General features: G+C 37.6%; 1 protein-coding gene across 1 annotated transcript in view; it reads right to left on the bottom strand.

The window, feature by feature from the left end:
• UBE3C (ubiquitin protein ligase E3C) overlaps nt 860–14,086 on the bottom strand; it is a 66,308-nt gene continuing 53,081 nt past the window's right edge. Inside the window, exons 19-23 of the mRNA XM_021388972.1 lie at nt 13,573–13,785; nt 6,254–6,442; nt 6,093–6,159; nt 5,184–5,314; nt 860–2,643 (exon numbers count right to left, since the gene is read on the bottom strand). Of these exons, the coding sequence (XP_021244647.1) occupies nt 2,473–2,643; nt 5,184–5,314; nt 6,093–6,159; nt 6,254–6,442; nt 13,573–13,785 (771 nt within the window). The 3' untranslated portion in view covers nt 860–2,472. The remainder of the gene's footprint in view (nt 2,644–5,183; nt 5,315–6,092; nt 6,160–6,253; nt 6,443–13,572; nt 13,786–14,086) is intronic.

The raw sequence follows: 14,086 nt of genomic DNA, 5'->3' as shown, positions 1-14,086 counted from the left end.
GAGAGCAACTCCAAGACCATAAATGCAACAGCTGATGTGATGATCAAAAACTACAGTAATGTTGCAGGTTAACTGCAGGCAAAGTGCTTTCTGCCTCCGCCTACCTAAATTCCGTGAGCATCGCAACTGGGAAGAACTTTGCACTTGTTTAAAAGAAACAGAAAACCCATTTTCATACATAAACAATTCTTGCCATGTGAGAGCTACAAGAGATCATTTAAACCACTTTGTTCATCAGGACACGACTAACTACACTCACATTGTTTCTCAGAGTTTCATCTCCTGTCCCTAAAAATACTCAACAATAAAGCATGGAAAAGCAGGACCTCACACTTCATCCTGCTTATATCATAAACAGCTGACAGAATTGAAACACTTGCTGCCAACAGAACGCCCTCCTCTTACTGCAGCCTGAATACTTCTTCCTGCAGCCCATCCCAGGTGTCGGACTCACAGCGACAGCCAGGAACAGCGCGCACTGCCTCCTCTTACAGAAGCTGAAAGCATACACAACACCAGTCATGATTACAGTGTGACTTCCACACGGTATTTGAATAGGAATATTTAATACATTTTATTTTATTTTTTACAAAATACAGATACAACACTACCAAAAGAACGAAATTGAAAAATTACTTCAAAATATTTAAAGCATTAGGTTATAAAATAAATAATGCTTTCTAGAAGTGTTCACAATTTGCAATTAAGAGGAGGCAGTTCCACTATTACCAATTTCTTTTTCAACTTCTTTACAAGTTTCATAATTTACGTAGAAAAAATATACATGAAAAGAATTCTGGGATAAAGTATAGGTTGGTTATGTATTATTTAATATAAATAAAAAGCCTAAAGCAAAACCAAAAAGAAAAACAATTATTTTATTTCTGTACATCAAGACTACAAACAGCATTTTAACACTCCATTTTTTACCCAACTTGAGAAATTATACATTTTTATATGGTTACCAGTAAACATCTTAAAATCACTCAGTTTCCCCACATTTAAAAGGATATTGCTGGTTACTGCTTTTTAAATATGAAATCCAACAGTTTTCAGTAACAGCAATTTTTTTTTTTTTTTTTGCATAAGAGATGAATATAAAACTGATTGTAAATTTTGATGATTTAAAATATATAACTAAAGTTCAGATGGACGCGCTTCTTGATCTTACAGTTTCAACTATAATTCCTTTTGTAAACTGACCACAGTTTCTGTACGAACGCCCAGTGATGTGCCTACTACTAGAATCAGAACCCTAGGGTTGGACGGGACCTCTGGAGATCACCCAGTCCAACCCCACCACTAAAGCAGGTTCCCTGCAGTTGGTTACAAGTAGGTTAGAGGATCAGTGCCTTCCACACGAAGCCAAGTTACTCACAGAAATCAAGTTACATATGAAGCAGCATGTTCCCACCTACTTCTCTTAGCAGAAATACTGCAGGCAAATGGATGTGAAAGCTGTCTAATTGGGAAAAATAATGAATTTGACTAGCAACTCCAGCACAGATAGGGCATTCAGGATGGAAAAAAAAAAAGGCGAAAGGAATGTGAACACCACAGGCTTCAAATATAAAAGATAAAGCCTGATAACTTTGGTTTAAATAATTTTAATAGTTGTTACATGTGTATTTTTCTGAAGTGATGACTTGTACTGTGTATGCAACAGGAGTCTGATACATTAAAAAAATCTATACAGGCACAAAAGACAGAAACAGAACAGAGAAAACATGGATAGTCGTATCCGTTTATGACAGTGTTCAAGTGATAATGACGCAGCCAAAGGTTGAACTCAAAATAAGCATGCGAATCCCATTTCTCCCAAGGTATTTCAGAAAGCACAAATAAAATATTATAAACGTTTTATCTCAGTGCCTACCATCTTAAGGGAAGGTAGTATCCAACAAAATCAGTTATGTCTTAATTGCAACAACTATGGTTTGTAAACAATTCTACAGCATAAGTGAAGATGTTAGGCTATCAGTAATGAACGCTTTCATCCTCAGTTGTGGGATATCTGCAAACATCTGCTTCACTTTCATCTGAAAGACTACCACAGGATGTTAGCCCCATCTCATTCCAGTGTGCTGCATCGTACACAACTTTCATGCCAGTTGGTGATTTTTCTTTCCAATGTTTGAAGAGCACAAAGCCAAAGCTTTGTCTTTGGTGAATTTCACTGAGATGTCACTGTTCTTTTACATGCGCTCCTTCTTCCCGTGAACACAGAACAACCACACCGCAAACAGCATTCGGTATTTGAATCATCAAGCAGTGTCAATGTAATTTTAATTAATGAATGCTAACTAACAAATTGTGTTTTAAAATGAAACCTATCTGAGGACATCTGAAAGGACATAAGAGCTGCAGAAATTTACACAGAATTCCCTCAAAACTGCGTGGATACGGGTGCTGCTTATAGAGTAGGCACTGGTTCGTTCCTCTGCAGATCATCCAAATAAGCATCAGCTCGACTCAGCTCAGTTCAAATCCAGCTGCACATTCAATGGCATACAGAAGCTTGCTCCGCATAAGATTTTCATCATAAAACTCAGGAAGCTTCAGCAAGTTCATGCAGGTACTGGCAGTAGGGAGCCTGTCTAGATCAGATCCTCCATTGTGAATGCAAAATGCAGGATATAACTCCTGGAAAAAGCAAGAAGAAAAAAAACACATCAAGAAATAAATACATCCCAAAAGCTAACCTGTAACAGCTGCCACAGTTTTCTAGGAAATAAATCATTAAAGACTGTCACAATGACATATTCAAATGGCATTTTCTTTCATTCCTGATGACCCCAAAAGCCCTCTTGAATTGGGTAATGCCTCTCCCAATGAATTTTGATGGGGATGAGATAACTAGCAGAACACAAAGCCATTTATCTAGCTCTAAGGAAAAACAGGAATTTGTTATTGTCCACGCACTCTGTTCTGCAAATATGTGATACTACAAAACAGTGGAATATGAAGCAGAAATTGTAAAGCAGCATGCAGAAAATCCTAGATGTATTTGAAAGAAACAAAGGATCATGAACTTCAAACTCTTCTTACTAAGCCTACAAAATAAACGCATTTGGATCCTATTTCTTCTGTAGGAACAGGAAGATGATGGGTTCCCATCAAACTGAAGTTTTCTGAAACGCCTGCTGGGCACAGGGAATAGCAACCACTCACAGTAATGGACTGGAAAAGGATGTTCTGTCCTGTTTGAATGATGTGTCACGTTTGTCATTGTACAATAACATCACATCACCGGTGAATTACACTTTTTTCCTTCCCAGGCAGGGAAGACACTGTTCCTGGACACACAAAAATCCCAACAAATGAAATTTTGCTTCAGCTAATGAAGTGATGCGCTATGCCAGTTACAACACTCATCTGGCTGAGTTTAGAAGAATTCAGATTTTATCAACAAATATGACATGAGCATTAACTTGTCATTTTAGAGTGATGCTCTGAGGAGAAAGAGAATGAATGAGTGACCAGACTACACAGAAAGTTATATTACTACCTCAGTTCCTTTCTCCAAAATCCAAACAAACAAAAACCACCAAACTCCTAAACAAATAAACAACCCATGATCAAACATAGCCTATGTTTTCCTTCCAGAGCATTAGTCTGTTGGCATACTCCAGGTATATCAAATGAATTCCTCAAGTAGATGAGTATCTGGCCTTCATTTTACTTCTACCCACCAAAATATATGATCCTTTTCTTTGTTAAATTCAATTGTCTGATAACATACATGACTCAGGTTAAAGGCTTTTCTTGCTCTAAAGGGATTTCTGTCTGAACTAATCTTTCATTAAGCCTGAAATTTATTAATTTCAAGGCAAGCTTTTCAAGAACTAAAGACTTGAGTAGATCTGTTCATGTGTAAGATTACACAAGTGTTTACACTAGTGTAGTCTACAACTGAATCAAGTGGTAATTTATATTCTTCAAATGAAGAACTAACTTTATTTACAGAAATTATACTGCTTATTCATAGAGCAATTATAAAATCATCCAGCTGTTAATGGGGTGAAACAGATGTGCACAATCACACGGCACTGTAATGATACAAATTTGTCAAATCCTGATTATTATTGTGACGCGATTAACCACAGGCCTGAAGAAAAGACTTTTGTCCCTTGTATAATTTCATATGTAACGTTTTGTTTCAATAAATAGGATTCCTTTCTTCCCAGAAAGACCATAGTGAGAAAGATATTTGTTACTCTGAAGCACTGCTTCTCCTGGCAACAAAGTATTCATTTTATCAAATACTTGCCTGAGGTAGAATATTTCTGAGGTTAGAAACTGAAAAAACATCCCAGCTCCAAAGGCAGAAGGTCAATGAGATTCTAAGCTAAATTATTGTTCAAATGGAGGCCTTAAAAAGTATTTCATGGCTAAAATGCTGCATTTTTAGTGTTCCTTTCAAAATGCTAATTGAATTCCTCTCTTTTAGCTTTAAAAATGGAAAAATGAAGTTCTAAATTGAAATGTCATGCCAAGGGCACAATTTTTTGCATAATTAAATACTGCACAGCGGGAAACTGCAATAGTTTGGAAGTGGAAAGTATCATCAATTTATTACGTGACCTGATTTGAACTTAGCGATTTTCAACCACGCTTTAATGATTTTTTTTTGTCTGTAACAATCACATTTATTAAACTTATTAAACTTTAATTAGCCTTAGCAAATGTTATTCTGAGTCTGGCAGTGAGAGCTCCAAATTTTCAAATGATGCAAAGCCATGCTGTGCTGTGTGTAAGCCGTGAACGTCAGGACATTCCCTAGTCTGGTTTGTCTAGTCTGAAGGGGAGAAAGCTGAGAGGTGACCTCATTGCTCCCTACAGCTTCTTAGGGAGGGGAAGCAGTTGGGCTCTATCATCCTTGAAGGTCCCTTCAAACAGAACTATTCTATTCTACCTTAAGTTAACACGCACTAACTTTAAGAAAAGCGGAAGGTTATATATACCAGTACCAATTACCCATTTCCTGCTAACTCCCTGGTTCGTTGCTAAAGCCATATTAACAAAAGACCTAGATAACCAATGTTAATAAAGCATAGGATAACTCCAATAGCAAGCACCACACAAGTAACTGACCTAACTCCCACCCAGTGCTGCCCAGCAAAGCTTGTATCAAAAGCTGTAATGCTTAGAGAGACTGGCTAAGAAGTCAGGATGACAAATACCTTAAAGCCCAGAAGAGGTGGCCGAGAGCAGCTCGTTACAAACTTCAGTAGTTTGCGTTTCTCCTCATCAGTGAACCTTTCCACAACTCTCCAGAATATTTTTATTACAGGATGGTCTGCTGCGTAGCCACCTAGAATGAGATTTAAATGATTCACAGATAGAACAGTTTTATGCAAGAAATAAGCTCTTCAGAAAACCTGCCAACAATTTTGAAAACCTTGTAGAAAATATTAAAACCAAATGGTTTACAATGCTAACCCCTGCCATTTAAAGGTATCTTTGATCATTGCATTTCTACCGTCTCATTCATTGCTTATCCATGGCTACTCTCTTTCAGCTTCTTAACTAAGAAAACTGTTTTCTTCCCTGAATCCTATTTTTAATAAATTTTATTTAACTTAGCATTTAGCTACTAAATCTGGATTACCGTCTTTTACTGCAAGAACCTGCCAAATCTGCAAGACTCGGGATGTCATCTAAAGAATCAATTTACTTTGAAGTAAATGAGGATGGGAACTTAGGATACAGTAGCTAAGCTTTGGTTATATTTATGGTAAATTCAGAGAAGAATGAATACACCACACATTTTTTCACAAGGAAAAAGTACGAATTCTGTCTTTGGGCTGTCTTAGTAATAAATGTCCAAGTCACTTGCAGACTTATATTCAGGGCAACCAGACACAATCATCGACTAACACTCATTCAGAAAAGGAATTACACGCCCTCTACTTATAATTACTTAAATGTAAGCATACAAAAAAATAAACTGAATACCTGTGTCTCGTGGCATTCCTTAAATCTGACCCCACAACCTTATTTAGAAAAAACAGCCTAACAAGCAAATTGATTCATGCCTAATAAGTCATAACAGATTTATTTATTTTTAACCTCAAGTAAAACATACACACCTGAATAGTTTGTGAAAGATTTAAGGTCATCCAAACTAATAGGAACCTGGGCACCGGAGATCAAAACCTAACAGTGAAGGAAATCACACAATTGCATTAGAGGCAAAAATTAACACTTGCAGTTCAAAGCACACGTTTTCTGCAGTTTAAATTAGGAGTACCTGTATTTCCTGTTGATCAAACATTCGAAGCCATTCCAGATTCACAACATTGGCCAGTCCCTGACGGAAAGCAAGGCAATGCTGTCGGATCTGTTTGTTTAACCTGTAGTCTGCCACCAGGTGGATGTACGCGATTCGGTTAGCGCTGGTCACAGGAATGTCTTTTCCACCCGGCTTCAACTCAACCACCTGTAAACACAACTAGGCTTCATCGTCCTGGCAAACTTTAATTCTGTGCAACTGGAAAATTGAACAGCAAGGCATTCTAGTATGTAATCTATGTTTTTACAATTTACTAGAACATATTCTAGAATATTCACCTCAAAAAAAAAGTGAGTTCTAAAGGCACTTATTTTCTGTTCACTCATGAGAGCAAGTTGTGTGGCACTGAGCCTTCAGAGCTAGGAATGAAGCAGCAAATGCAGCCAACCACCAGCTCCACTGATGCCCTGAATAAGCACCAGCACTCATACAGGGCAGCTTCCTTCCATTTGAATTAGGAAAGCTCTGCTTGATGGGTTCTGCTCTTCTGGTTAACTGTTGGTGGTAGTGAATTCTGCAGCATCACTGCTTTTGCCATTATGTGTCTACAGAGCCAAAATTAGGATTCTAATTTACAGAATAGTAAGCATTCATAATTCCTACTGTTGAAAAGTTACACGTGTTCAGTAATTTCAAGAAAAACCAATCAACACTAAACCTTGTTCTGCTGAGAAACACAGCTTCCATCCTTCATGTACACAAATGATGTCTTAGAATGGAAAAAACTTCAATGGAGAAAAACAAAGCAAAACAAGCATACTGCAACTGCATTAAGATATAAACTAGGATCAACAGTAACTGTTATCAAAATGCCAGTGATTTTTACTTATTTTACTCTTTACTACAGGAGGTTAATTTTGCTGAATAGCAGCCCAATCTAAACAGACTGTTAGAATACTATGGCATTAAGTGACTGAAAAGCTGCAACATTCACCTTTGGAACCCTTCACAAAATGCTTGGTTTTCCACCCTTCAGAGTCAGGGATTTATTTATTATTTTTTTACAGCAGAGCATTTCAGTCTAGGATAATAGTCCTATCTTTAGAGTACAGAGAATTAAACACAGGAATAGGGTTTTATGTAACACACTACCCAATAATGTGAGCTTTCTCAGTACTAAGGAAAGCGCCGCTCCCCTGAGCATTCACACTTGTACTGATTCATAGGCTTTAAAGGCCAAAAGAGAACATTAAGATCTGTGAACATGACCTCCCAGATAACACAGGCCAGAGAATTCTATTCAGAGATTCCTGTATTTAACTCAATAAATCCACTGATGAGCTTAAGCACATTTTTAAGAGAGAGGCAATCCTGGTGTAGAGACTCGATGTGATGGAGTATCTACCACTTTCCTTGATAAGCCCGAACAACCTGAATTGCAACGGGTGTTAAAAATATCTTCCTTTCCACCTTAACCCTTCAAATGTGATTTTGTTAAGCCTACAGTAAAATACCTCACCAGTATCCCACATCACCTCTGTGCATGGGTAGTACCCACTGTGTTTAAGTCCTGCTCCCTACAGGATGAAGTAGTAATATGAAGGTGTAAGTTTCTCTCTCAGTTTTACATCCTGGCAACCAACACACCCTTTGTTCCCTTTTGAGTGAGTTCCCTTCAACAAGACCCATAGACACAACAGGCAACAGAGATTTTTCTCTGGGGCTCACCCCTCAGAGCCTGCCCTAGTGAATACGGGCCAGTGCCAGGAGCCATTGTGAGGATGTTTTCCTGGTAAAGTCCACAAAGAGCATTAATAAAAGCACCAGATGTGTTCCCTACCATACCCAGAGCACTTGAGGAGAGGGGGCCCATGCTGCTTATTCCTCCACTACTGCAGGGAGCCACTCTGTCTGGAAATCTGCCGTACCTCATCCTACTAGAGAAGTCTTATTGCCATAGTTTTACTGTTGTCTCTGGAAAGCTGGTCAATGCTTCATTCGTTTCATTAATAGAAACTTTCCAATTTCCATTTCAAGACCAATTGGTAAAGTTTGTTCATACACATTGTGCTTATTTGAATATTGTCCTGTAGCTCAAACAGCTTATCTTCCTCAGTTACGCCCATGACATATTACTTACAGGCAGCAACTTCATTAATTCTCCAAAAGTTCTTTGCTGAAGTCAGGTAGGTTCCTTTAATTTTCCCCTCCTCCTTAGCATTACAGGGTCAGAGTTATCAGTGTGATGCCAGACAAACAGAACACTGCTGAGACCTCAACACTGCTGACACTTTGCTATCTGATCACTTACAAATCTTCTCCATTTGTTTTTCAGAACTGCAATGCCACCTGTTCTTTTGTCATTATTTCACCAAGTACAATTCCTCTCTCTGAAATACACATTGAATTTAGCCAAATAAAGCATACTTGTATCACCTAACTCATCAAGCTTAAGATTATATAAACCAAGAATAACAAACAGTCCTCATTCTGTTTCCATACAATCATTTCTTCGAGCTCTTTTTCTTATTTACATAAAAAGATTCCTGAATTGACTTTCTCTCTAAAATAACAAAAGGGAATTACTGGCAGTTGTTTTAAGGTTCCTCCCAGCAGCTGGAGAACTAAAAGCTCCAACCTTCCTTGCAGGTTAGCAAACAGAGAAGAACACAGACAAACCCATGCTTATGCTCGCGTCGTAACAGTGGTATCTTCACAGTGGATTAAAGGAAAACTGCATTCAGTGTTTAATAAAAGCTATTTTCCTATTCAATTTTAAAGTCAAGAAAAAGCCAGTTAAAGATTCCCTGTTCAAAAAGACCACAACACAAGCTACCGTGCCTCAAAGTTTTATCAGCTTGCATTTTATTTTTATCCACACAATTTCTGCCACTAGATGGTGCAAAACAGTAACACACAGGCACAGGATGGAAGAGATGCTTCCCAAAACACTAATGCTTGTGCCATCACCTTATTTTCTGTTGTGTAGATTTAAGTTAAAAAAGTAAATTCCACTTTAATTTTGTTCATTATCAAAATCATGCATTTTAAAAGCAATTGAATCATACATACTACTTAGGTAAGCGTTTAGATAATTCAGACAATACCACAGATGACTGGATTTTATTCCAAACTTACAGAATATGTCTTCAAAATAAAGGAAATATCAACATGGGATATAAAAGTACTAGATTTTTAAAAATCTACTTTAAAAGTTTACTTATCTTCTAATTTTACTTCATTTTTTTTTTAGAAACATAGAGAGAAGTACTGCATTAGGCCTCTGACCCAAGGTTACATACACCTCCAGTTACTGTTGCACCCACTTCTTACTAGCACTTAAAACTTACTAGTTTTAACCTATAAATTCAATTATATGTTACCACAAATACACAATCCTAGAAACTGCACTTCGCTTACATTTGTATTCCTATTTAGAGTACAACTGTTATCATTTGTAAAAATAATAAATATATACACACTTTCAGTATGGTTGCATTTCAAGTGTTCAGGCAAGCATTTGAGTGCTGCCTACTACTCTGAACACTAGAATAAAACAGAAATAAATACAGACACACAAAAAGAGGAACAGTAGAAAATACCATCCAGGCAGAATGAATTCAGGAGATTTATCTCCTGTCTCACTGATAATCATCTGCCACACGGTTGCTTTGCAATGTCTTTAGGGGCAATCAGCAGCAACTCTTAATAGCAAACAAATGTAACTCTTGCACAGATGTGGTGACTGGCTTCCCAGGCGCATGGAGAAAAAGGGGATACTTAGGGAGTGAAGTCGGAAATACTTTATGAAAGAACAAGGCATGTGTCACCTAGGCACTCTGAAGTATGAAGAGCTTTTCTTTGTATCTGAGTACTTAAGACAAGTAACCTATGTGACTTCAGAAAGCATTCATTCTTCTAAATAAAGACAAGAACTCTTACAAGCCTGTTTTTAGTACAGATGAAAATATTCTCCTTTTTTCTTGGCCTCCAATGACTTTTTTTTCCTTTCACACCATCACAAAAATTTTTCTCCCTTTCTGAAAGCATGTAGATAAAGGTTTTCTTTCTCTGTCATCTGCATTCCAGATGTTCAGGCAGGAGCTCCAGGTAGGAGATTGCATTTGAATGCCTAAGAATGCATTTGTCATAAGGATTATAAATCTGCCTAAGATCAGCCTCAACTTCAACATTTTGCTTCTCAAAAGACCCCCAATATCATCCATCTAAGCCTCTGTATCCTCCTAATGAAGCCACCACAGCAGTAACAAAAACAGCATTCACATCTGTTTTAAAAAGCCAACCATGTCCTGACATCAACTTCTATGCTCTTTGGACTTAGCAGTTTCTGTAACCTCATATATTGAGAAGTTCTGTTCTGTGCATTTGTGTTCCTGCCCTTTACTCCTGGAGTCTTCTGGTCATATTAAGTCTGCTCTGATCCGTACAACCTCAAGAATCGGTGTCTGAGGAGACTCTCCGGGATACACAATCTAACATCTTTGATGGAAAAGTAATACATGTTTGGATCTTCCTCTCTTCTCTTGGACAGCCACAAATCTCACCTCCCACACTTAAAAAAAAATTAAAAACCTGAGGGGCTGGGGGAGGCCTGAGAAAGAGGAGGTATTTTCTTGAACTGCTTAACCTTATGTTTATTATAAGCATTTTATAATCGTCTAATCTACAAGAGTGAAAGAAAAATGAAAATCAATATACAGTTACTTGAAGGCATCTCTTCTTTTGAGACTTCTTACTTGCTGCCATTTTATGCAGCTGATCTAGCAGCTGAAAACTAGGCAGGTATCACTGCATTAGATGGTTCTCCATCAAAAATTAAAGCAATCTAGTGTTGGAAGGTAAGGTTGATGGCAGAGCTCCCCTAATTAACAGGTCTAATGTGCAAATTATTAAGTACCTTCTTCAACTTCTGGTGAATGCACTTTGACAATAGTTTAATGGGATCTAAAAGCACATTACAGGATTGGAATCAATACTCTGATAATAGAATTTCTACCTTCTACTACTAACAGGCAATAGAGCCCCTTCTGAATGTGTCTTTCATAGCAGATAATGCTTTTGTGCCACAATTGCTGGATGGACACTGTCATGAGGATGGCTATTTACAATGATAGATTTATGATGCATTTATTGAGCACTAATTTATTAGATACTAAAGTGGTTGTTTAGATGAAAACTGGAGATAATGTACATTCAACATAAGGAGTGCAAATTAAGCTCTTTTCCCAAAGTGAATTAGCCCTACCTTAACACAATTAATTAGTATACAGTGGTTACATGAGTCAAATACCAGACAGAGTATTTATCCACGAGGTTTATTAAGATAATGAAATGAAACAGAAGTAGTAACTTGTTGCATTAAAACACAGAAAATATTGAAAAGAACCAATTAGTTGTATTGAACTACACTAAAATGCAGTCTCATTAAGAGACAGTTAATACTTCAAGAGTAGAGTATGCTCTCTCCAAGTATAAACAGCAATAAAGCATCAGAGTACTTTATTTAACCTGTTTCATTTAGTTACTCAGGCTCACTATTACATTTAACCTTTATTATAAGGTTATGCCAAATAACTAAAAATCTTAAGTCTTAATAATACTAGCCAGAGCCCTCAGAGAATTTTAATGAACAAATTAGACCTCCTGGCAAGTACACACTTTACAAGTTTTTTTAGCAGTAGGTGCTGCTGGCATCGCGCCTGTCCTGGGTCTCCTTGTGTGTTATTTCTGAGCTGCTTGGCTTTTCTTTCTACCTTACTTGTTGAGGTTGGTTCTAACTTGCTGGTATGGCTGAGATTTTATGCAGTGGACATACATAGTATGGAAACCACTGCCTCTACAGAAGATATTAGCAACTTTTAATTTATAAATTAGAGGCTAAATAAGATTTGTGTTGGTTGTGATCAACAAAACCATTAAGCGCCTTTAAATGAAGTCCCACCGAATACATACAACAGACCTTCCCTCCCAACAAGAAAGTCCTAGTTTATACTGGAATCTGCCATCTTGTATGCTTTGCAACGCAGTAGCCAGATGCACCTATAGCGCAGAAATGAATTCAGTAATCAGTCACTTACAGTCACTCTCCATTATGATCCATGAACCCAAAATCTGAGGATACTATTTTAAAATTGTAATACAATCCATGTTTTAAGAGCTTCCTAAATGACAGGAAATTGGTAACAGGAAAGAAAAGACCAAGTCTAAGCCTGATGCTGTTAAGACAAGTCTTGGACAGCAATCTGGCTATGATTTAAACAGCAATAAAAGAACTCAGCATTGCAATTGCAAAGATTTGCTGCTGCATCTTAGTAGCCTCGCCGCTTCTGTGCAAGTGTGCCCAGGCCAAGCCTTCCCCAGCCAGCAGACAACCCAAGGAGGACTGGATGCTCACTTTTAGAATTAGTATTTCTTCCACAAGAAATAAGGCCGGAGTCAGGATGGATGCTGCTGCACACCACAATGTTGTCAGATCTACTATTTGACCCAAATATTAATTAAATTGCACTGAAAGCAGGCCACAAGCACAGGATTTTAAATTCTCAGCAATTGAAGAGGGAGCATTACAAAGGAGGTTAATTGTACTACCACACAAAGGCATGCTTTTCAGGCACTGGTGACATTTGTTTTCTACTATGAGAACAAGTGATCATTAGCCTTCACAACAGAGTCAGTAAGTCACAATCAAGTTGCAACCACACTACCAACTCAAAGTGGCTGTTTAGGTCCTTAAGTTTTAGAAGCAGTGAATATCCATTTCTCCCCTCTGAATCACTAGGTGGCTCAGACCCTCAGAAAAATGCAAACGAACTGTTTTTCCTAAAAATTAAGGTTTCATTTCAGGCCCTCTCCTCTGAGCATTGGTAACAGCTGAAGGAAAGAACCCTCATCTCACAAAGGATCACTATTATTTAAAACCACTGATTTCTAACTCCGATTCCAAAACCAAACAGTTCTTCTATAGTCTACTTGTCATCTAACTTCTGCAATTTTCTGAAGTGGAATCAAAGAAGCAATATTTTGTTCAAGAATTTATGTCAGACAATAGAACTTTCCACGACCATTAGAACATCATCATTATTTAAATTCCCAGACCCTTAAATCATCTTCCAAAGTACAGTTCCAAAGTACAAGATTAGTTATTTACTACTTCAAACACTGAGTCAGAATCCCTATGATGCCTCACAACACACAGCACCTGTAGCTGTTATTCCTTATCACTTTCAAATTAAAAAATAAATTAGCAGAGATGTTAATGTTTCATAGGCCATAGATTAAAGAGGAAAAAACCAAACAACCCCAAAGCCACTCTTTACCTGTGCTTCCCCAAGGTCATTGTTTACTACAGTGAAGTTTAGTCCGAGTTCTTCTACATCACCTTCATAGCTCTTGAGAAAAAGCAAGTTTTTGTACATTTCTGGATCCAATGAAGCTAAATGATGAATGTCAACATCAGCACTTGTCCCCAGTAATTTTGAGAGGAAAAAGCTAGCAAACGGCAGCTCCACCAGCATATTTTCGTAAAGAGCCTGAAAAAGCAAAGCAATTAAAAGCACGTTACATTTCACTGTGGTACACGCAAGAATTAGGAATGCTATTGTCTACTTCTCAGCTCAATAATTTGGTGTCCGAATAGGATCTTCTGGTATGGCAATAGCACAGGTATTGCATTAATTTGAAGACCTTCAACTTAGTTTTGAAATTTGAACATCTTTGTGAAATAGAAAGCTCCAAATTTTTACAAATTAATTATGTGACAACTTCAAATGCAAGGTCACCACTTATCTACCATTGACCCTCACGTTCAAAGTATTACAGCAAAGAGGAAGA

Source organism: Numida meleagris, chromosome 2, assembly GCF_002078875.1.
Source record: "Numida meleagris isolate 19003 breed g44 Domestic line chromosome 2, NumMel1.0, whole genome shotgun sequence".
NCBI classification, from domain to species: Eukaryota; Metazoa; Chordata; class Aves; order Galliformes; family Numididae; genus Numida; species Numida meleagris.
The sequence above is the reverse complement of the archived record's forward strand: the minus strand, read 5'-3'. Positions and strand labels throughout refer to the sequence as shown.